Source organism: Spea bombifrons, chromosome 1 (assembly GCF_027358695.1).
Source record: "Spea bombifrons isolate aSpeBom1 chromosome 1, aSpeBom1.2.pri, whole genome shotgun sequence".
Classification (NCBI taxonomy): Eukaryota; Metazoa; Chordata; class Amphibia; order Anura; family Pelobatidae; genus Spea; species Spea bombifrons.
In genome coordinates, this window is record NC_071087.1 from 46,691,047 (window position 1) to 46,717,276 (window position 26,230).

The following is a 26,230-nucleotide window of genomic DNA, read 5'->3' on the forward strand; positions in this document are numbered from 1 at the left end:
GGCAATTATTTTTTCGATTAATCGGATAAAAAAAATGTAGATTTTTTTATTTATTTTAAATAATTTAATAAACAAACAGAATAAAAAAACTTTGAGAAAAATGCATTTCTTGTTTTTTTTCACCAACCTGCCTCCCCCCAGTTATGCACATTTGAGCCCAGGCTTGCAACACTGCCTCCCAGATATGCCACACTGCCTCCCAGATATGCCACACTGCCTCCCAGATATGCCACATCCCCCCAGATATGCCACTCCACCCCCACATATGTCTTATATACCCTATATGCCTTATACCCCCTGATATGCCACTTTGCCCCTGATATCCCTTATATGCCACTTTGCCCCCCAATATGCATTTTAACCCCTTATATGCAACTCTGCCCACCCCCAGATATGCCCCGTCTGCCCCCCAAATATGCCGTATAACCCCCTATATACCACTGTGCCCTTAATATGCCCACCCCCTATGACTTACCCCCCGTACTCCAAACTCCTTGGTGTCTAGTAGGGGCAGCCGGTGAGCTTCTGCGTGATGTGCGTAGACAACCTCTGTTGCTGGCCGGCACTTTCGCTTGAGCTTCTATGACTGACCACTGGAGGGTCATGTGACACCGGTGCTCCATCATAGATGCCCCAGTGGAAGTGACGGCAGTAGCGGAGGATGTCTGCGCGCATCACACAGACGCCCACCGGATGCCAGAGAGAGGGATCCGGGGCCCCTGCAGCACTGCGGCGGATCCTCCTCTCTGGCAGCCTGCAAACATTGCGCAATCCGCGCAGACCACCTCCACTGTGCTGGCCAATACTTCCTCCGGGGCGTCTATGGTGGAGAACCGGAAGGTCACGTCACGCTGGCGCTCCATCTTAGAAGCCTCAGCAGAAGTGGAGGACAGTAGCGGAGAATGTCTGCCTGCATCGCAGACCCCCACCAGCTGTCACAGAGGAGGATCCAGGTCCCCTGCAGCGCTGCGGGGGATCTGGATCTTAGTGTTATTAGCCGACCTTTGTTTGAGGTCAACTTATAAGATGAGGGGTATTTTTCAAAAAACCCTAATCTTATAATCGATAAAATCCAATAGTTGTTGCAGCCCTAGTTTAGACTTGTGTCATCCAGGTTGAGGAACAAGAGTGTAGTTTGCAAGTAAATCAAGTAGCTATCGACAGTGTGATAAAAACTTTTCCCTCTACCGTTTATAAAACATTAGCCAAAACTCACGTTGGAAAGCAATTTGTACTTCACTGAAATGGAAATCTGTGAACCTTTAATAGGTTAAATAAAAATCAGGACAAACGACCTGTAATTCCCTGGAGATCTATAAACCCATTCAGTCTTGAAGATGGCCGCAGTGATTTAATAACTCGCAGACATGAAAGCGCTTCCACCAATGTGAAAGAGAGAACGTTTGCATGGTCTTTTTATATATGAAATTTATATATATATTTGTATAAAGCAGTATCTTACCACCTTGACTGGATCAATAGGAGAGGCTGTGTCAAATCAGTAAACCCCGGGAAACTTTATTAAACAAATAAGTATATTTGATCATATTTGCTAAACATTCAGTTGCTTAGCACAATAGATCACAAATCACAAGTCAGATTATATTCTCCTGCAGTTCTATTTAAAGGGGAAAAATATAAGATTACCTTTCTTTTTTCCCAAGAATGTTACTAATGTTATCTGTTGTTGATTATTGTTTCAGACAGCATTTATAAGCATACGGGGAGCAAAAGAGACAGAAAATTGATTAGATAATGCTGGCCCTGCCACAGGCTGCCCCCGTTTTCTTCCATGAGGTTAACTTTTAAACTAAATGTCTTTCAAATAAATTCACTGAAGTTATAGGTTGTTTAAATTAAACTATTTAGTGACGCACAAAGCTGTGATGCTTTGATGGTAACTTCCCTGAAGAAGAGTGGAATATATAAACGCACATACAAGGAGAATAGTTTGTTCTATAGTTAGCTCAATAGTTACTAAACGTAGACATTCAGAAACCAAAAGAAGTACTTTGAAATGATTGTACTGATTTTTACAGTCAGCTGAGAAATAGTATAAGTCTGGTGTCTTCATTTGCATCCAAGCATTTCAGAAGTGGTTATTGAAGGCCTCAACTGTACTGTTCGGATCACACAAAAAAGACCAGATACACGAAAAGGATATTTTTAATTTGACTGCTAATCTCCCAACAGTCATCAGACGTGAATGGTCCAGGAAAGAGGATTTTTTTTTTCACTTCAAGCAACCTAAGTCATTAAAAATTGAATACAAACATAACAATTACATCTCCATCCTTAGCCCTGCTTGGCGAGGAGGTCAGAGCAATTATGTCCATTTACAGATAGTAGGTTTATTGCTCTGACACTGACCTTTAACCTAGCCATTTAACAGCACTTGTACTAGCATGGAATACTCAATGAGACATTAGACAATAAGCTGTGTTAATAGGAAACGATACAAAAGAGTGCCGTGCACTTGGAGTCTTGTTGGATGCATTAGTAGCGGGACTCATCGTAGGTAAGCCTTGAGACCCACTCGGAAAAACGAAGACTGAATATAGAGTATAGAGTAGAAAAATGTTGCACACTTAAAGTGTTTTTGAGCATGAAATAAAAGCCTTTGGATTTGAAGATTTGAGCAGAGCATTTGCTTTGAATTCTTTATATTGAGTTGTAGCCTGGGTATAGATTGCACTTCATCTTTTCTAATTTTCATGTGTCTTAATCTCCTTTCACTTGGCGATGCATCAAAGTTGCTCACGCAGTTTAATGCCTAGAGAAACATTTTTCGTTTTTAGAGGAATCAAATTTTAAACTGTTTAATGCCTTTTTTCAACCCTGGGCTAACCACTTCTAACCGTCTCTCTTATATCTCAATGTGTATTTTCTGATATCACCAGGCGTGTTCGCAGCCAATTCATGTTCCTTAAATTCCTTTTTCAGTGTCTGCCTTTGGCCAGATGTAGAGAGAGATCGTAGATGGGCTCTCCCCAAACCCTGTAGACATTATAATCTTGTAGTGAAATGTCTTAAAATTCCACGTCATACATTGTGCTCAGCCAGTAATGAAAACCTTCACTAAGCACTGGAGTTCCCGAGTGTTGTTGGACTTTGGGGTCTCTGGCCTTTTCAGAACAGACTAACCTTTAGAACTGATTGAAATTAAATATGTGGGGAAAGTAGTGGGCGTTTGAAAGGTTTATGTAAAATATATCTGGTGTATTCATTGCCATAATATTACTTGCCCATGTAAATTACTTGTTCGCCCAATTCTGTTTGTCACCTTTCAGTAAGATGCATTTCCTCACTTCTTCTTAATGTGTATCTTGCAGATGTTTTTCCTTTGCACAAGATATTTCACCTGTGGGACACGTTGTTGCTTGGGAATGCGTCGTTCCCATTTTGCATTGGCGTGGCTATTTTGCAACAGTTAAGAGTTCGACTTCTTGCGAATGGATTTAATGAATGTATTCTCCTCTTTTCTGATTTGCCTGGTAAGCATTCACGTTTCATTTATATATTATTAAATCCAGTGTTTTACTTTTTTTGCAATACTATGGACCAGTGAAATTATAATATACATGTTTTGTGATGACCTGTATCGATACCTGGGAACTCTCGGGGGGTTAGCCCGGAAACTCCGGGTGAAGCGTCGCTTCTTGGGGTCTCCGGGTCATTGGACCGGTGTTGCGGCACGCCTCACTCCCTGCCCGCTTCCCTTTCAACCACAGCCGGTTTTCATGCGTTTGAGGCAAGCCACACACACAAGGTCAGTAGACCACCCACAAATGTCAGCAGTTCTGCCTACTCGTATCCCAAAGCGGGGAGGGTTCCAGGTATCTGATGCCTGAATGCTCCAAGGTATGCCTATACAGATAAATGCACCCCTGGCTCCGAACCGACACTGTCCTGATTGCTTTAAGGTAGGGTGTCTGACGTCCTTGCAACACCTTTGTCAGAAGATCATAATCAGTTCAGTGGTATGCTGGGACCTTTTTATATTAATTTATATTATAATTCTGTTCTGTTCTTTAATATGCTGCAGTATGAAGTGGTTCTTGGATAAGGTAACTATGAAAAAAAGAAAAATAAGCACAAATAAGTTGCACAGTGGTAGTGCCTTAAGAAGTTAAACAGATGTTAGGAGGTGCATATGAAATACAGCACGTTGTAAAGAAAATGGTAATGATGTACTAATCAGATCTGTTCTCACATTTACAGTATAGTCGAAGACATGAAAAGAGAGCACAAATTTGTGTCAATCAACATAATTGTCTTTTCCCTAAACCATTTTCCCCCAATCAAATGAGTGCTCTGTCCAAACTGAACTATCTGTCCTAAGCTTGTTACAAAAGTCACTCAAGGAATTCCAGAGCCAGTGTCACAAGGCATATTTTGAATGATGTATTAAGTGAAGTTTGCAGACGTGTTTTGTTATGGCCTTGGTTTTTACGTTGTGAAGGTGCATCGCCTACAGTAGTTGTAGGAAAGAGATTGCGAGAAGCAGTGTATTCAGCTGCAGAGTAGCAAAGTTATTTGACCCCAAGACACAATTTTAGTTCTAAAGACAGAATGTCCCAGCCCTTACCATCTTCCAGCTCATAGAGGAAATTGGATCAAATCATTCAGCCAGAACTGGTATACTTCATTTTAATTTTCTCTACAAAGAACAGAGGTATTAGCCAAACAATTTTGAGTTTAAGTGCTGCATGCCTGTGTCATGCTAATTTCCGTCTCGACTGTTGTGCCGTCGTTTTACCTTTGCCCGTGTAAAAAAAAAGAAAAAGAAGCTGGTATGCTTTTATTTCAGGTAGTTGGACTACTCAATGCGGAAGAGACCGCTATTCCAAAGTTGGGATCCGGTTACGCGATTTAATTTGGTATTACGTTATTGTTAGGGAAAAAAGGGTTAGAAATGCGACTTGGGATACTTATGGCAAATAGGATGGTTCTACACGAGTCTAGGGCCCAACGTTTTGGTCTGGCATCTTGGAAACTTTAGTAGTATGTCTTGGAAATAAGAATAGAGTAGTAATGTATCAAAAATAAAACGGAACCATTCTATCTGATAACATGCTGGCCCCTGATAATGCCAACTATTATGCCTGTGAAACTCTCTGCAGCTCGCTGATAGCTCAGTTGCATCTACTGTTGCCATGGTAAACTTCTCACCAAATCTGCCTTTTTTTTAAGGTGTGCTATTTGGGGAGCAATTGTTGATTGATTGTCTTTTTTATTTAATTTTGTAGGGATTTTAATGAAACCCTTTTAATAAGGTGCTACAATTTATATATGATATCAAATTAATGTCATTTTTCGAGGTTAGTTATCAAATTGTGACAATTTGGCTTGTCAGTGTGGGCCAGCAAAATATAAACCAGAGAGAACGCTGATTAAGGGTTTTATTCTATGATTCTATGATTTTGTTTTGAGCACCTATAAAAAGCTTAGGAGTAATATTTATGGTCATTGGCTACAGAGTTTTGTCTAGGTATAATGGCACTTATTATCAATTCTTCTTTTTTTATTGATTTAGTTCCTGTATGGGACAGCTCTGATTGGGAAGTTTATTTTAATTTGATTGGTTAAAAGAAAAAAATCATTTGGATAAATTGCTACACTATTTTAAATAATTGTGAATTAATCAGATGATTGGAGTGTTTGGGAAACTTAAATAAATAGCAGAGCCTTTATCATATAGTTTTTATCACATATTTGTGATGATATTTTAATAAAGATCATGATGAATTAAAAACTCCACAGCCACCAAATTCCCCCCCACTCCACAACCCCAAATGACCCTTCCACTGCCCCATATTCATACCTTGCAGCAGTTTGTATTGGAAGCTGCTAGCATAGTCTTTTTTTCCATCCTCCCACCCAGGGGCTGTATCTTTCAACACCAGTATGATGTCAGAGCGACTTGTGTCAGAGAAAAGGAAACATTTCTGGTGGAAATTAAAGTAATGGTATCTAGGGCTTTTAAAGTGGTGGCGGTATGCCACCTGAGTCTAACGCTTATCTGTTCTCCTGATTTCCGTGCCAAAAATAAATGAAAATAATACATTCAGTCAGTCAGTAGAGGTTCAGATATAGCGCTCTCTGCTCTGCTGGAAATTCGGTTACTACGGCCGTTTGTGTCACGTGTGTTGAGCCTTTTACAATTTTTTTTTGCTTTGAGCCAGAGATCAATATCACAATTGACTGTTTTTAAACTGCCCTGTTCTAGGTACTTCAGACAACCCTTATATTGAACGCACTTTAGTTTATCTGGTTAAAGGTGCTTTACGGTTTAAAAAGCACACTGCGTTCCCCCATTGAATTATGAGCGGGCATGCTGATTCTAGACTTAACAGTTTGCCTGTCTCACTAAATATTATTGCATGTGCTGACTTGGCTCATGTGAATTCATATTGGTATAAATAACATACATTGCTTGTCAAACCACTCCTAAATATGCTTTATTACCATCACCTTCTCAGCAACCTATTCACCTAGAGATATAATTTACTTTGGGGGTTGAGGGCTTTACCCATAACATTGAAAACGTAAATTAATGTGCACAACGTTTTAGGAATTCCAACTCGCTGAGGAGCAGAATTCTACTGATGTAGATAACATGCTTCAGAGTTATGAGACGGCAGTGTTTCCCAGATAATTCTGTCAGAAGGATACCCTGGATAATATCACTATTCCCTATTTGTCACAGTTTACATACATACAGATGAAATAATTAGCCCCCAGTAATCGCTGATTTGCCTGTTGTGATCTGCAGGTCAGATTCTGGATTGTGAAGTTAATTTATGTTTCACGCAAGAGACTTTCTGTTTTGAGTGTTTGGCTGTGTAGTGGAGTAGAGAGCAAATTTTTATACTGGATTTGTCTAATAATCCCAATTGCTCTTCTCACATATACCGTTTCCTAGGGAAGCCATTCATGTTTTGATTTTGCACCATATAAAGGTATAAATTGTACTTGTAGTGCTCACACATCTACTATGTACCACTTGTGATATTGGGAGGCAAGGCAGGCAATTGCTTGCATTCAAATATTGGTTGGTGTTAAGTGCAATGGGGTAAATTTGTACCACATATTGCAAAGGAAGGAAGCCTTGGGTAAGCATCTTATCTCACACAAACATTTTAGTAATATACCAAGGAACAGATTAATGCATAATTACACAATGTAGACCTTCTGGTCCAACGATTAAATGTATAATGGAGGAATAAGGAATACAAAGCCCACTATTCTTTAATGGTACACTAAAATATACTATAGTAGAATACAGTTAGGTCTGTCTTTTCAGACGGATTAGCAGATTGTGGACTATGGACCAAAGAGCTCCAGGAGACCACAGATACTCCTTTTGTTTACGGAAGTCATTATGCCTTTAGTAACTTATCTCGAAAGAATATTTACTTTAGTGGTCGTGATTGCATACTGCTTTCACAGTGTCTTGATGTGCATGGCTTTGTTATCATAACTGAGATAGCTTAAGAAGTTTTTGTTCTTCCTGTATGTAAGTGCCCGTAAAAGGGTGATGTGTTTAAGGCACTTACTCTAGTGAGCTTTCATTCGGTGATAAGTAACTATTGACCTCTAGCTATTATTGTGTTGGTTAGTGCAAGCTGTAGATCAAAAGCAAGTTAAAGTCTCTAGTTATTTGCATAAATAAAGTAGTGGCCGTTACCCCAACACTGGAATGGTTGCAACAGTGCATTCCAACATGTGCACTGTATAGTATTATTATTATTATTATCTTTCATTTATATAGCACCAGCAATTTACACAGCGCTTAATACAATACATATATTAAAGTGGTATGACAAAACTAGCATTGACAGACTCAGACAAACCCATACATTCGGTGGAGAGAGCCCTGCTCGCAAGCTTACAATATGAACACTAACGACAGCAGGTCAACAAAAATAAGGAATAAGACTAGAGTGACTGTCTACGTGTTTCCATTTTGATATGCTTTTCAAATACATCTGCTTCCAATTTGTTTTGCATATGGGAGCTACAATACAGTCCCTAATGTTGAAAGCCCTAAAAATAAGGAAAGTCAAGTTCTCTACACTTGTCACTTTCACTTCTCTGAGAAAGCTATTCTACTTACCCTCCGCCCTCACACAAAGTGCAAAATCACCGGGGCCCTTGTCACTTTTTGGTGATTCCATAGGAAGATGTGACAAGGAACAGGCTTCTCTTTTTATAAAGTTGACAGCCAAACAGAGCCTTATTTTGCTCAGTAAACAGAGTTGTGAACTGATTCTTTTAGGCAATGTAATAGTTCTAACACATTATTAAAATTATAAAAATTCATCTGATTTGTAAAATTAACAGATAAAAACTGCTAACAAAGGACTCAAAGCATATATGCAAAAGTAGTTAGAGTTGGCCAATGAGAATTCTTTTTATTTTTTTAAATTTTGTAAATTTAAACCAGCTAATAGTTTAAGCATCATGACTGAAATGAATTGGGATTATCCTGTACAGTCAGTTAGTCCTTCATACTAATGTTCTAAAAGCTACAGTAGGTATGGAATTTGAACAGCTGGTGCCCTATAGGGGCGGTGGATGAGGCATTATTTCTTTCTCTGCATATTGTATTTATATGTGTCTCATGCTTTCCGGGTGACGTTCATTTTAATTAGCTAGCAATCATGGAAAGGCCAGTGTTTTGGCTTTGTGTTTCTGAAATGCTTTTAGTTTTCATGTGCATTATACTGGCCTCAAGGCACTGATCTGCTTGAATAACAAATTAGCATAATTATTATTTTTCCGGAAGAACAGATAATTCTGTGTATGATGTTACTTTTCGGAAGAGACCTATAAGTGTTGCTTCATGAACCCCTTCACTGATAGACATGGTGAATGCACGGAGATGGTCTATGCACTCACTCATATTATTCTAATAAATGGCATGTTTTTTTAAGGAGATTGAGTGTTTTTCTAGGTTTTCTAATTTCTCTTCATACACGTGTTTTTCCAGCATGACGGTATTAAAAAGACGGTAGCAAAAATTAAACACACACACAACCATTTTCTTGTGTCTTTTCTTTAGAGACTTTCAGCTTCTACTGGCATGCAGGCCAGAGGAGGTCACTACCCACTCCCTTTCCCATGAACAGACAAAGTAGCTTTAGGTTAAGTAATATTTTATCAGGGTGTTCTCCAGCTCAGATAGATAGGAGCACATTCTTATTTGGATTTTATTTGAATTCCAAAGCCCCTTCCTCCTTTCTCTTTCTGTTCCTCAAGCCCCCAAAACCCTTTCAGTCACAACATCCTAAAAAAAAATAAGTAAAATAAAATATATCATATCCATGTTGACCATGTTTTTTGTACCAGGTGAGAATGCTAAAATATGACTTTGCGCCAATACACAACATGCAGACCCCTTTTTAATGTAATGGGATTCTCAATTATCCCTCACTTGTAAGTATGCTTGAAGAAACCACATAGTTTGCAATCTACAGGGATATCCAAGCTCTGTGGTTTCTTCACGGATTTTATGCCTTGTATATAAGCTTCACTTCAGTTTAAAATATTTTTCAGTGCTCATGTTTGTCGTGGCAATCTGAAGTCTAATAGGAGTTTTCCTATAGACAAAAGCTCTCTGTGGGTCAGTTCACACGAAAGAAAGAATCTTTGTTGGATTGCGCAAGAGACATTTTTTGGCCTTCAGAACGAACATTGCGTGGTCTTTTGTGAGCTACATTGTGTATAGTATTTAGATAGTTGTGTTTATTGCACAGTATGTATCGATGTTGGAGGACATATTCCTTGTTTGCAAAGCAACTCACAGTCAAAACGCACTCAGGCGTATCTACTGTAATGTGTAAGTGGACTTTCTCTTCCACAGCTTCTCTAGTTGTGGAGACAGCCTGGTCAACAAACAGGTTTCTCGAGTTACTTTGCGTCATTTTATGACATTATTAGCATCGGTGACGTCTTCAGAAAACCCACTTACACCCCTTTAATATTTCAGATAAACATTTTGCTGACGTAAAGGCTAAAATAGAACCTAGCTTCTGAAAGAAGCACTAGGGAAAAAAACAAACAGCCCTCCCGTGCTGTCAGCGAGGCTCAGAGCAAAGCTAGGCCTCCTCCCTTATCCAGAGCGATTTTCAACGGTTACCACGGCGATCTGTGTCATGCAGTCTTTGTGATCAAATGACGCAAATCGCAAAATTATTCTCGCCGACAGGTCATTTGTCTGTGCTGTCAGCCCTTTACTGGTTTAACTAGGGACAATAACGGATTTATTGAGAGCACAGAGGTGAGTCGGGGACAGATTAAAGCTGAAAAAATATGTCTTTCTTGGGTGTGTGCATGCACACCAGCTCCAAACCAAACAAAAAACTGCTTTAATAATTGTATTATTCCTTGTTTTATCACCAGGATTGCCTTTTTAGTAGAATAAAAAAACACCTTGATGTTCACAAGTACTCTGCTTCTGGTCATGCGCAAGTGCCGTCGCTATGAAACAATTATAATTTAGCAGGTTTAACACTTAACTTGCTAGTTAAATGAAAGCAGGTTTTAGAATCTTTTAAGAGATGGTTACAAGCATCAGTCTGTTGTCAATTGATACAGTCCCGGTGCAGCTTGCCTGCTCTTAACAATAAGTAAACAAGCACAAATGTAGCATTTTCTTGTATCCAGACATTCATTATTTTAGCATGGTGGGCACTTGTTCAAGCGCCTTTAACTTCATAGTATATATTTTTTCACCTGTTTTAATTCTAGTGGCAATTCATACCATACTGACTTCCTAAGGCAAGACTGTATTTGTTTATTTACTATAACTTTTTCTGCGCAGAGGTTGATATTGAACGCTGTGTCCGAGAGTCGATTAACCTCTTCTGCTGGACACCAAAGAGCGCTACATACAGGCAGCATGCGCAGACACCGAAGCCGACAAGCGGCGACTCCAACGGCATGGGCAGATCACCAACCAGCTTTACTGCTGATTATCAGGACCTAGCCAAGGCAGACTTGGTAAGTACATGCACTGGGAAAAACAGTTCATGTTTATGTATATTTATGCTACATATATGGAGACGTCAACAGGAAACTTATTGGTTTGCATGGTAATTGCTTCACATTTACAACTTAGCTCTTTGTTATACAGTATTGTGTCGTGTATATGCAGAATTTTCACTGTTGGAGTACTATGCTGATTGAAAGTGGCCCATTTTCCCCAAATATAGATATGATTAAATTAATTAATTAATTGCATATTACAGTGATTTTGAGTGCCTTCTCAAATACCTCTAATGTTCCCCTTGCATACTACAGCCTACATCAGGGGTGGGCAATTAATTTTCCCATGGGGCCACATGAGAAATTGGAATGGTTTTAGAGGGCCAGACCTCTACAAACTACAAACTCCGAAGCCTTGTCCATTTTGTTAACTTATGTGCTGTTTAATAAAGTTATTCAAGCCTACGTCATTGGTAGAGGTGCTTGAATAAGTAAGGCCTGAATAACTATTAGCACAGCACAGAAGTGAACAAAATGAACAAGGCTTCGGAGTGCATACCGTATTTTTCGCTCTATAAGACGCACCTGCTGATAAGACGCACCTAGATTTTAGAGGAGAAAAAAAAGGAAAAAATATTTTGAGCTAAAAAATGGGCTAAAATATTTATTACAATAACTGAATAAGCTATGAACACAGTAAGACACACGCAGTAAGACACACACAGACACAGTAAGACACACACAGACACAGTAAGACACACACAGACACAGTGAGACACACACAGACACAGTAAGACACACACAGACACAGTAAGACACACACAGACACAGTGAGACACACACAGACACAGTAAGATACACACAGACACAGTGAGACACACACAAACACAGTAAGACACACACAGACACAGTGAGACACACACAGACACAGTAAGACACACACAGACACAGTGAGACACACACAGACACAGTAAGACACACACAGACACAGTAAGACACACACAGACACAGTGAGACACACACAGACACAGTAAGATACACACACACACAGTAAGACACACACACACAAACACAGTAAGACACACACACACAGTAAGGCCGCCCTAAATCCGGGCCGGTGGGCCGGACTGACGACATTCAATGCGTCTGCGGCCGCAAAGTTATAAACTAAGCGGCCGCCAGCAGGATTGAGTGCGGTCGTCATGCGTACCTGGCGGGGGGGAGGGGGCGGTCCGCCCCGGCTGCCGCTCATCTGAGGGGTGCCACCATGCCGGCACGGCTTCAGAAACGATGCACGCAGCAACTGTGGCTGTGCGCTGGGACTTAATGTCAAATCCCGGCGCACAACACTGAAGCCACGCCCACCATCTTCCGCGCTCAGTGGACAGGAAGAAGAAGAAGAGGAGGAAAAGTGAGAGTGAAAGAAGAAAAGGTAGGAGAGAGTGGATTAGTAAGTGTGTGAGAGTGATGGGTGTTATGCCTAATGTAAGTGTGTGAGAGTGATGGGTGTTATGCTGAATGTAAGTGTGTGAGAGTGATGGGTGTTATGCTGAATGTAAGTGTGTGAGAGTGATGGGTGTTATGCCTAATGTAAGTGTGTGAGAGTGATGGGTGTTATGCCTAATGTAATTGTGTGAGAGTGATGGGTGTTATGCTGAATGTAAGTGTGTGAGAGTGATGGGTGTTATGCTCAATATAAGTGTGTGTGAGAGTGATGGGTGTTATGCTGAATGTAAGTGTGTGAGATTGATGGGTGTTATGCTGAATGTAAGTGTGTGAGAGTGATGGGTGTTATGCTGAATGTGTGTGAGAGTGATGGGTGTTATGCCTAATGTAAGTGTGTGAGAGTGATGGGTGTTATGCTGAATATAAGTGTGTGAGAGTGATGGGTGTTATGCTGAATGTTTGTGAATGAGGGTTTCAGATAGCATGGATGTGTAAGTGTTGGGGGATAGCTTGGCATAGGGAGTCCGTAATCACATTCCTTTCATGCCCAGATGCCAGCATGTAGTGGCTGCCTAGGCATGATAGGAGTGTGATTGCTGTTATAAATAATATTTTGGTCCAACTTCGGTGTGTTAACACTTTTATTGGACAGAATAATTCAATGACAGTATTAATATATATATATATATATATATAATTGCATATATATATAATTGCAAACAGCAGTCACACTCCTATCATGCTAAGTCAGCCAGCACATGCTAGAACCTGGGCATGATAGGATTGTAATTGTTGTTATATATATGTGTGTATATATATATATATATATATATATATATATATATATATATATATGTTAATATTGTTGTTGATTTTTTTGTCTAATTTTGGTGTTACTTTTAATAAAGTATTTTAAAGGTTTTTTTCGATGTCGCTCGCAGCCGCTTTGATGGTGCAATGGGCCAGTTGACTAGACTTGCCCCCCAGGCCTTAGGCTGCCAGCCCTCCCCTGATCAGCGTCCTGTCTAGTCCTTGTTGGTAAAGGTTAACGTGTTTAGCATTAGGTAGGCCAATGTGTATTGAACTCACTTTGTCATTATACGTAGTGTAAGTGTTCTTGCATCCCATTTAGCATGACTTGCCAGTCTGCCCATCTTTTTGTGTGTTTTTTTTTTTTTTTTTTTAAACGTGGACCATCTATAAGGTGGGGGCTACATCTTTAAACAATAATCTTTGCACCGATTGAGCAATGTGAGACTTGACTTAATAGTTCTAATATCCCCAGCACCTATTTCATGGACATTGTAGAACTTATTTCCTGGATCTGCCATATATGCCACCAGCATGTTTGTTGTCTTACCATGCAGCTAATGTGTTTATCAAAACCCTTTCATGGACATTCTAATGCTCCTGCAAGTCAGAATATTTCAGCTAGTGCATGGGGGACTGGCCTTGTGTTGCATAGATACTATATACCATTACCTTTGTAGCCAATATTTGTAATTATTGGATTCGACTATTTCTGACACATCCATTGCTTACAATGCATAGCATTGTAATAGTATTCCGCCTTTCACAAGTCCCGTTAGAGATGCTCCGGACATCTGTTAATGCACAATTTGCAAACGGGAACCCTCTAGGGGCCCCAGAGTTGTAGGACAGACTCATCGAACTATACCACCAAATACTAAAGAGTGTGGTGAGTAAAAAAATCCTCTGTCCTTAGTTGGGGTAATCACTACTGCCTCTGCATGCAACACCCTCATGGCCATGTTACACTAGCAGGGTTAAGCCTTCCCAGAAGAGTAGAGGCTGTTGTAGCAATGAATGTCTATGATTTTAGAATGACATTTTCACAAGGATGTGTCCACATACTTTTGCCCATGTGGTGTTATTTTAGTAAATAATAAATAAGTATACCTAGAACTACAGGGGGGACTTCCATCAGTTTACATTTACACATTGTTAATAGTAAACTTTAATACTATTTACCATACTATTTTTATTCACTCTGTTTTATAACTTTTTATTTTTTGTCTGAGTGTGTATTTTCATCAACCAGTATGTATTTTTATTTGTTGAGTTTATTTTTCTAATAAGCATGAGTGCGAGCAGTGTATAATTAGCTAGATGTATACAAACATTCTCCTCTGATGCCTTGGCAAGGCACCTTATTTCATGCAACTATATGTTCACGTTATGAGGACACATGGCATATTATGGTCTGTATATCATTACATGTATATGCAGTAAAATGCTGCATCTTTGAGTTGACTTAAGTATGTCAACCATAACTGTGCTCAAGTGCAGGAAACTTGTACACACATATATAATTCCCACTTGTTAATAAAAAATAAAAACAGTTTTGGATGATCTGTGGCCTGTTTTAAATAGAACAATCTCATTAGATTTTGTTTTTTAAGATATTCATAAGAGGCATTGTTAAATGTCTCCCCTCTTTATCAGCCTCATGTTATGTGCTAGAAGGTTACTACAGTATATGCATTGATGGTTCATATACAATTTTAACATTAAACCTCCCTGCCTGTGGGATATTTGAGTCCCTGGCCTTAGTTTTGCATCAGGATGTGATACCCTTTTGCAGCCAGCCGCTGTAGAAAAATTAAATTATAGTACAACTACGTGTAGTACATTGAGCAGTAATCTATACAGAGGGTGTTCAAAACTAACATTAAATCAGAAGAGTGGGGTATGATACATTTGTTTGAGGATCCCTGGCTTTGTCACAGAGCAGGCAGTATGAGATGTATGTGTGGTCAACAGACATGGAACCTAAGTGGTGCTCAGGAATGCGTGCAAGAGTTGCTGTGTAAGAGCCAAACGGGAAAGTAGCATGTATGTTTCAAAAACTGGCGGCAGATGAAACAACTGGTATCAACATAATTACCCAGCATGGATTCAGAAGACTGCACAATTCAGATGTATTAGGCAAACAATAATGAATTTGGAAGAACTTCTAAGGCAACAAGAGGGCAAGAGCATCTGTGGAATGTTAGACGTTTCCACTTGTGCAGATAACCTGGAACTTTCAGTATATATTATGGTATTTCTTATATGTGCTTAAATTGCTCCATGCTCCAGTGCAAGTGAAGCTAAAAAAACATTTATTGAAATTTGTTTTCACCAGTAAGGAAAAAAAGGACACACGACACAAGGTAGGATGCGTACGGTTACCAGTAAAGGCCCTCACTGTCACTGTCTTCTGCAAACTAAACACCACACCAGCAGACTGTGTCTTTAATTATATCAGTAGTTCTCATCCACAGCACATCTGCCTCTGGGAATTTATATAAACAGCAAGCCTTAAGAGATTTTACTTAGGAGCCAAAAGTCAATTTGCAGTTGTCCTAACTGCCTCTGTGAAGAGGGGGCAGAAAACATTCCAAATGCAAAGGGCTTCATCTTTAACTATAGACCTTCTTTGAAATGAAAGAATAGTCTTTATCTTAAAAGTGATTTTCCCATATTTAATATTTATTTAAGTCTGTAAATATTTACAACAATTAGAACAAATATTAACATGTTCAGTATCCACTGGTAAAAGCAAAATGGAGACTAGTAGCAGTGGATGCATAAAAAAACGATTACAGGTGTCCTGTTTTCTTGAGCCAATGTGCAAAATTGTCTTGCAAGGACAGCATGGAGGATAGACTAATTTTTGTTAGGGGAGAACTATGAGTACGATTTAATACACACAAATGAGGTCCCTACTATAACCATATCTATTGCTGTGATTTACCACCTGTTTCTTTGGAAATTATAAAATTACTCTATTTTCCATGAAATTGGGTTAAAATGCACTGCTATGGAGCAACAGTATACATTTCTCATTCTTAGGTACCTCATTTAATATTCATTTCCATTATATTACCCCACTATTCCTAAATTATTGAGTGTTGTTGATTGTATCAGGGAGACTTTGTAATCATAAAGGAAGAGAACCTACAGATTGTAAATTGTTTGACAATGCCAGCTTTGCTACCTTTTGTTGCAACTTTACTTTTACATCAAATATCTCCTACTCTGGCTGACAAGCAACAACATAAGCACTAGGTACTAGTTATTTGTACTGGATTTACTTATGGTAAAGGTTGTGACAAACTGGTTATGCTTTGTAATAACTGTTTCTGTATAGTGAACCAATGCCCACCGCAATCAAGGACTCATATGGAAAATATTTGATGTGCATGTATAAAAAATGTTAGACCATAAATGCCACCAGAACATGACTTTCTTGCCTATACTACTTTGCTTATATGTTCAAGTTATATGAAGAATGAGTCTATAAAAGTTTGCAGATATTGAACAGAATCTTAATCAGTTCTTCAAAGAGTCATTTAGCTTGAGAAGAAATCGGGAATGTAATAGCAATGAAAAGTGATTTATTAACTTGCATGCAGTGGTCTTTAAAGCAAAGTAATTTTGTGTATTAATAAGTTGCATGCTTGTCATTGTAACAATTAAATTGTAGTCATTTTGTTTAACACTACTCACTACTCTCATTTATTTAGGATTCCAAGGGGGATTAAGTGTAGTAGGTAGGAGAGGGAGTATTTTGTGCTTTAGTTTAATCAGAAACAAATTTTTGGCAGTGCCTCCTCCACAGGTTTGAAGAACGTAAATTTCGTTCAGAAACATTTGAACTATTTTAGATGTTTACCTCTTGCTTAAAAACAGACATGACTGTAATATCTTAGGAACTGTCAGCATTGTTTCTTAAGTCAACAAATTCATGTACATGCATTGATGTATAGGAAACTGTCTCATGATTATTATACTGCGTAGATGTGGACAGACTTTACTTTGGATGTGGATTAAGTATGACTACAATTGTCAGATCAATTGTATATATCTGAACGGCTATGCATTCTATAAGACTGGCCTGTGTCTTTTAGAAAGTGGAGTTTTTCTGACTACCCTAAATATGCCAAAATAGGACTTGGCATTCTATTCAAAATATAAAGACAATAGGATAACTAGATGGACGCTATGCTGGACATACCCAGAATCCCTAAAAAAAACCGATTATAGCTGTAGTTTGAGTGCAGGCCCATGGAGGGTGAACACTGGAGTGCATATTTATTCTTCAAACTACACACTGGTCTCCCAAAAACATTGTATGTACCAGTAATGAATCTCCGTATACACTTGAACCCATTGAGACTGTTCATGATGTGTACATATTTTTAATAACCTGTTTGTATGGTTTCTACTTATGCACTGTGATTCGGAAATTGTAAATTCTGCTGATGGAATTGTTCCCTGTGATTATATATTGAGGACATTTTATATTTAAAGGGACTTTTTTATTATTAATGTGGGATATACAAATCTATGATTAAGATCCTTAATAAGACGGATGAAGCCTTACCTAATGCCCTGGTGTATACATTGCACAATTTTTCTGTTCCACCAACATAACAAGCATCACATTCATCATTTATACTAATAGATTGCCCCTAGAAAATATTATATGTATGTTAATAAATGAGTACAAATCAACCTGACTATGCTCCATTTGCATCAATTAATGACAGCCTGGTATTCATAACAATAAAAAGAGTTTAGTGAGTATGCGCCTACCCCAAAAAATTACTAGTGGTGTCCATCAATATACATAGACAAAAAGCAGGATCCCACCCAAAGCCAACCTTGGTTATTTGTGGCTGCCATAATATCAGAGGATCCCTAGCATGCAATGTAGTATGCATAGTTTATTCCTTCAGTTAAACTTTCCATCAGCAAGTGTGAGACGTTTCATTGCAATGTATACTATGCTGAGAAACAGCTTTATTCAGTGAAGTGGGAGATGGCAGATGATTGTCTGCTAGCACTATATTCTATGTTTGTTTTTTTTCTATTTTTTTCCAGTGTGGCGAGGGATAAATGCAGGATTACATTAATTCCACAATTCCACAATTTACACACAACATAGAGCAGATACCTGAGGCCTAAGGAAGCCAACCTTGCAGCTCTTTAGAATAGGCATTAATCATGTGATATCTTCATTTTACATTAAACTCCACTCCCATTTTTAATCTACATGGGAGTGCCTTTTGGTAATATAAAAAAATCATGACAGAGAGACAAGTAGTAATTTAACGAGAGTCTGTTTTATTTTTGTAACACTTCTTTATATTATTAAGAGATATTAGCTGGATATTAAAGTGAATCAAGCATCACAGCAGATCACCTTTGGACTCAGCTGAGTCGTCCTTCAGCACTCAGGAGAGGAAAAACCCCCAGTGGGGGAAACCTCTGGGGAACCATGGCTTGAAGGACTGTCCTTCCCTCTAGACACTAAAAGGTTAAATCTGTGTTAAGATCTACAAAACAAAAAAGAAAAATAAGTAAAGAGTAATTTTACAGCCAGTTTGTTTGTGTTTGGTTATGTTTGTGTGTGTCTGGCTAGATTTGTGTGTGAGGGTATGTGCAACTTTGTGTGTCTGGGTATGTTAGTGTGCATGTGTGTTTGTTAGTGTCAGGGTTTGGTTGCGTTAGTGTGAATATCTGGATAATTTTATATCATTGTGGTTGTAAGGGTACAATTTTTGATGCTAATGATTTTCTACATATATACAAACACATATCACAATTACAGTATTTTTATCAGTTACCCCAAATTATACATCCTACCTTCTTTTTGTGAGTTGATGCATGATGTTACTGTACCTTGTCTGTTTTTCTGGTGTATATGGTAGCAAATAATGGTTAAAGTTGTCTCAAGGTTTGTCTGAACCTACCAATCCCTCTGACATTTTCTGTCACAATTCAGTATATATATATATATATATATATATATATATACTGAACTAACACATTGCTCAATAGTCATATAATTTTAGGATTTTTTCCCCATTGTTACCTGCATTGCAAACAAAATTTCTCATGTGTAAAGACAAAATAACATAGGATGCATTTTTAACTAAACATATTCAAGCAGAATATATAGCGCAATGGATAAATATGAACCTCATTTACTTTCAGTATGGAGCTGCAGTGATGTACCTGAGTTTTCCTGCATCTGCAGATCCTCCTAATTCCAATTCTATATGAATCATACATGGAAACTAATTGGCTGTTAAGTTTGGGAAGAAAAATATTAATACTTTTCTCATGACATATAACATTTCTAAAAGAAAATAGATATATTATTTCGTATTAATGCCCATATTGTTCAACACTCTTTCGTTAACACAAGTTATGGCACTGAATTTAAGCAACAAAAACATGAAATAGTTCTCTATTTGGGCAGCGTTTTCGGAATGAGAATATTTTCATGAGTTCTACATATATCAATGCATACATCTACCTGTATCACACAGTTGTATAGCAGTGCATTCTTGGAAGTTTCAATTCTACAGCTTTCTGTTTATTAAATTAATTTTCAGATTCCTGGGCATAAGACTCTTTTGATGCAATTTTGTTTGAATTAACACATAATACACACATTATGTATGGTTATGCACTTAAACCAAATCAAGGTTTCTATAATGTTCTAATGCCTGCATTATTTCGAAAGCAAAACAATGTTTTTGTAATCATTAAAGCATTAAAGGGACTATTTTCTCACAGTTTGTGTGAACCTAGCATTGCCCCTGTCATTTTCTATTACAATTCAATAAATTATACTCTGCTAACTAGTTGTACAAACGTTAGGGCACAACATTTCTGATAAATTTTTTAATTTTAGGATATTTATTTTTCCCGATACCTGCTTTTTTTTCATTTCCTCACCTCCATACATACTTTTTTTTTTTTTTTAGTTTTCATTGACAGCACCTTGCACTATGACTGAATAATCTATACTAATTGAAAGTGTTCTTTCTGATTCTCCTTCTGACAATAATTACAACTAAAATAGGCAAATCACTAGTAGATCTTATGTACGATAATAAAATGTAGGTCTTAATCAACTATGTTTCCATGTTCACTATAATCACATTCATCAGGCATCTTATTACTGCTAAAATATTTTTTGGGGAAATTCTCATACTGAATATAAAATTTCTTACTAAACAGTTACAATGTTGTGTTATTTCTTTTAAATGTCCAAACACTACCCAGAAACATGTAGAAAAACCTTTTGGGGAATACAAAACAGGTTATGATACTCGGCATATTAGCAACAAAAACATTCATAAATTCTCTATTTATACAGCTTTTCATCATGAGGTTATATTCATGGGTTGTATCTAAGCAAAGCATAATTTCTCATATAAAAAGACAGAATAACATAGGATACATTTTTAACTCAATAATCAGTATAGGGCTACAGTGATGATACCTGAATTTCCTGCATCGGCTCATAGTTCTACTGGTATATAAATCATTCCAGTAAACTAAATGGTTGTTAAACCTGGGGAACACAAATTATTGATATTTTCCTTATAACATTTAGCAATTCTAAAAAGAAAACTAGCTATATCATATTATTTCTTATAAATACTTATATTGGGCAACACCTTTTTGGTTAACACAAGTTATGACACTGATTTAACCCACAAGACAGGAATTAGTTCTCTGGACAGCTTATGATTATGATTTTTCATGAGTTGTTTCAAAGGCAAACCGAATTTCTCATTTATAAAGACAGACTTTTATCGTATTACTTAAGATGAGTTCTCAATCTATTTCAGTAATTGCCCTTTAAATTCCAAAAACATGACATAGCCCTTAAAGTTAACTTGTGCTGTTTGCATGTCTATGAGAGACAGTGTGAGGAAAGATACCCCAGCAGTTACTATAAGTCTGTAAAAAATGAGAAACGCTTAATGTTGCCTCCACCTATTTTAATAATACTTTGCCTACAGATAACTTTGATCTGCCTATATTCAAATATATTCCGCCCTGTCTACAACCCTACACTGTCAGCTATAAGAAGAGTTTTTGTGCCAAGAATACCAGATCCCCTGATCAGTCCCACAGTCACCTTATTCTCTTAATTCAAGAACCTGTTTTTCAATTCAACTGATTATGTAACCTGTTCTAAAAAGAAAAATAGCTATATCATATTATTTCTTATCAGTAATTTGTGTTAACCAAAAGCGTGTTGTGCAATATGACAATGACTTTAACCTACAAAACATGACTTTATTCCCGGAGTAGCTTTTTCGGCATGATAATATTTCATGATTTTTGTCTACATGAAGTAGAATTTCTCATGTATAAAGACAGCATAGCATATGATATATGTTTAACTCAATAAATTAAAGCAACTATCACATTTATTTACATATATATATAAATAGATAAATATACCTGGATCTCACAGTTGTATAGCAGTCCATGCTTTTAGGGTTCAGTTCTACAGTTACTTGTTTATTCAATTAATTTTCAGATTTCTGGGCATGAAAGCTTTTTCCATATTCCACCCTGTCTACAAATCTTACATTCTGGGCTACAAAAAGGGTGGAGTACCAGAGCCCCTGATAAATCCCGCAGTCACCTCCTTAATCTCTTAATTCATGAATCATTACTTATTTCAACCAATCATATGACCCGTTACTGTTTCACCTTATTCTACACTTATTGTTAAATTATTCTACGGTTTGACCTAAACAAATATCCAAACACATTTTATGATATGTTTGAAAGCAATGTTCAACTCACAATACTGGATATAAAATGTTTCACTTAAAAGTCACAATGTTATCTTTCTTTTAAATGCTGAAACACTACCCAGAAAATTGTAGAACCTTATACACATTGTACTACTTTTGTACATTATATCTAACCAATATATCTAACCATTATCCAGGGGCATTGCTAGGGGGTTGATGAGGAACCTGAATTCCAAAGTCTCCTCCAGATCGCTCAATTCTAAGGATTGTTTAGAGTGTGTTTGAGATGCATTATGTTACCATATATTATGTATTTTAGGGTAAATTGTTGCAAGTGATAATTAAAATTCTCTTCAGGTTTGTGTTAACCGAGCAATGCCCCTGTCATTTTCTATCAAATATATATATATATAATATAAGTATCAATATAATTCTACTTATCTAACCAGTTGTCCTAAAGCTAGGACACAACAGTGCTGATTATTCATATAATTTTTGTTATTCAGATACAAGAAGGGTTTTTGTGCGTAGAATACTAGAGCCCCGATCAGTCCTACAGTCACCTTCTTAATCTCTTAATTCAAGAACCAATACTCATTTCAACCAGTCGTGTGAATTTACTTTTTCACCTTGTTGCACAATTGTTGTTAAATTGTTCTACGGGTTTGTGGTCTAATAAAATATCCCAACTATTTTTTTTTATGTGTTTGGAATCATTGTTCAACTCACTCCACTGAATACGTTTCCCACTTAAAAGTTACAATGTTGTGTTATTCCTTTAAAATGCCCAAACAGAACAGGTTATGATACTCGGCCTCTAAGCAACAGAATAATTAATAAATTCTCTATTTATACAGCTTTTTCATGATGAGATTATAATCATGGGCTGTATCTAAGGTGAGCTGAATTTCTCATGTGTAAAGACAAAATAACATAGGATACATTTTTAATAAACAGTATGGCACTGCAGTGATGTTACCTTTGTTTGTCTGCAGATGCTCCTAGTTCCAATGGTATTTAAATCATTCTAGTAAACTAATTAATTGTTCAACTTGGGGAACACAAATGATTAATATTTTTCTTACAACATTTAACAATTCTGAAAAGAAATTAGCTATATCATATTATTTCTTATAAATATAGTGTGCAACACTCGTTTGGTTAACACAGGTTATGAAGCTGACTTTAACCTACAAAGCATGAATTAGTTCCCTGGGTAGCTTTTTTCGGCATTATAATATTTCATGAGTTTTTTCTACGGGAAGCAGAATTTCTCATGTATACAGACAGCATTGTATATGATATATGTTTAACTCAGTAAATTAAAGCAACTAAAACATTTATATATATATATATATATATATATATATATATATATATATATATAATCAATAGATAAATATACCTGGATCTCACAGTTGTAGAGCAGTGCATGCTTTGAAGATTTAGTTCTATAGTTAGTTTTTTATTGAATTAATTTTCAGATTTCTGGGCATGACATTTTTTTTTCCATATTCCACCCTGTCTACATTGTTGGCTACAAGAACTGTTTTGTGACTAGAATACCAGAGCCCCTGATCAGTCCCGCAGTCTCTTTATTACTCCCTTAATTCAAGAACCATTTTTCATTTCAACCAATCATATTAACCTTTTACTGTTTCACCTCATTCTACACTTATCACCAAATTATTCTATGGTTTGACCTAAACAAATATCCAAACGCATTTTATGATGCGTTGGAAAGCAATGTTCAACTCACTCCACTGAATATAGTGTATCATTTATCACTAATAAGTTACAATATTGTGTTATATCTTTTTAATGCCCAAACACTACCCAGAAAAATGTAGAGCACCCTTTTGAGGAACACAAAAAAGGTTGTGATACTCGCCCTTTAACCAACAAAAACATTAGTAACGTTACTATTTTTACAGCTTTTTCATCATGAGAATATATTCATGGGTTGTATGTAATGCAAGCAGAAATTTTTCATAAATAAAAAGACAATAACATATGATACATTTTAACTAAACATATTCAAACAGATAACAAATATATAGATCAATGGCATTTAAATTTTGTTATGGAGCTGCAGTGATGGTACCTGTTGGTTTTCCTGCAGATGCTCCTAATTCCAATTCTATATGAATCATACATGGAAACTAATTGGTTGTTAAGCTTGAGGAATAGAAAATATTGATACTTCACTTATAACATATACAATTCCTTAAGGGAAATACCTCTATCATATTAATACTTATAAATTATCTTACTTTCCAACATCAGCTTTTTTAACATGAGAGTATCTTCATGGTTGTAGCTAAGGCAAGCAGAATTTCAGAATTTTATGTATTAAGACAGAATAACATAGGATACATTTTAACATTTAAAAATATTAAAGCAACTAACAAATATATATATATATATATATATATATATATATATATATATATATCAATAGATAAATCTGCCTGAATCGCACACTTGTACAGCAGTGCGTGCTTGAAGTTTTCAATTCTACAGCTTTCTGTTTATTAAATTCGTTTTTAGATTCTTTTTTGATGCAGTTTTATTTCAATTAACATTTGAATAATACACCTTTATAAATGGATATGAACTTAAACCAACTCAAGGTATCTATGATGTTCTGATACCTGCATTATCCTGTAAGCAAAAACATGGTTTTGTTATTGATCGTTATGGCTTTATAGAGACTATTTGTGAAATAAATATCCTATGTACATAATACTATTATACATTATATTTAATCATTATCCAGGGGCATTGCTAGGGGGTTGATTGGAATCCTGAATTTTCAAGGCTTCTCTAGATAGCTTTAGTCTGGGTGGTCAGAAATGTAGAAGAATACATCAGATTATGATGCTTTGAGTTTGTTTCAGATGCATTACCTTACTGTATATATATATATGTCAACCTAGCAATGCCCCTTTCATTTTCACACAATTCAGTATACTTTTCTCTGCTAACTAATTGTACTAAAGCTAGGGAACAACAATCCTCATCATCCATATAATTTAAGATTTTTCTTCAGATACCTGCATTATTGTTCATCTATCCCCCTTAATGCATTATTGTTTTTTCCAGTGTTTATATTATTGACTGCACTTTGCACCATGACTGCCTAATCTATACAAATTAAAAGGTTCTTGGTTCTGACTCTCCTCTTGTCAATAATATAACAACTAAAATAGGCAAATCTCTAGTAAACGTATGTAAGATAAAGAAATTTAGGTCTTAACCATGTTCACTATAATCACATTCATGAGGCATCTTACTACTGCTAAAATATTCTCACACTGCTTTTATCGTATAATTTAAAAGTATTTATCAATCTATTTCAGTAATCGCCCTTTAAATTCCAAAAACATGACATAGCCCTTAAAGTTAGCTTGTGTTGTTTGCATGTCTATGAGAGACAGTGTGAGGAAAGATACTCCAGCAGTTACTCTGTCTGTAAGAAATGAGACGCGCTTAATGTTACCTCCACCTATCTTAATAATGATCTGCCTACTGATGACTTTAATCGGTCTATATTCAAACATATTCCACCCTGTCTACAAATCCTACACTGTTGGCTACAAAAAGGGTTTTTTTTGTGCCTAGAATACCAGATCCCCTGTTCAGTCCCGCAGTCACCTTCTTAATCCCTTAATTCAAGAACCATTGTTCATTTCAACCAATCGTGTGACCTGTTATATAATATGAATCATGCGTGTAAATAATTTTTTTGTTAAATTTGGGTAACACAAATTATTAATATTTTCCTTATAACATTTAACAATTAAAAAAAAGCTATATCATATTATTACCTGGATTTCACAGTTGTAGTTCACGCTTTGAGGGTTCAGTTCTACAGTTTCTTTTTTATTCAATTAATATTGAGTTTTTGGGCATAAAACATTTCAATATTCCACTTTCTCTACAAATCCTACATTGTTACAAGAAGGGGTTTTTGTGCGTAGAATTGCAGAGCCTCTGGTCAGTCCCGCAGTCACTTCCTTAATCTCTTAATTCAAGAACCATTGTTCATTTCAACCAATCACATTAACTTGTTACTGTTTCACCTCATTCTACACTTATTGTTAAATTAGTCTGAGGTTCATGACCTAAACAAATATTCTGATTTTATGATGTGTTTGAAAGCAATGTTCAACTCACTCTACTGAATATAACATTTCTTAGTAAAA

At 36.8% G+C, this 26,230-nt stretch overlaps 1 protein-coding gene across 1 annotated transcript in view; it reads left to right on the top strand.

Moving 5' to 3' along the window:
• Positions 1-26,230, top strand: part of TBCK (TBC1 domain containing kinase) — a 131,779-nt gene that overhangs the window by 39,171 nt on the left and 66,378 nt on the right. Inside the window, exons 22-23 of the mRNA XM_053461521.1 lie at positions 3,333-3,494; positions 10,829-11,007. Of these exons, the coding sequence (XP_053317496.1) occupies positions 3,333-3,494; positions 10,829-11,007 (341 nt within the window). The remainder of the gene's footprint in view (positions 1-3,332; positions 3,495-10,828; positions 11,008-26,230) is intronic.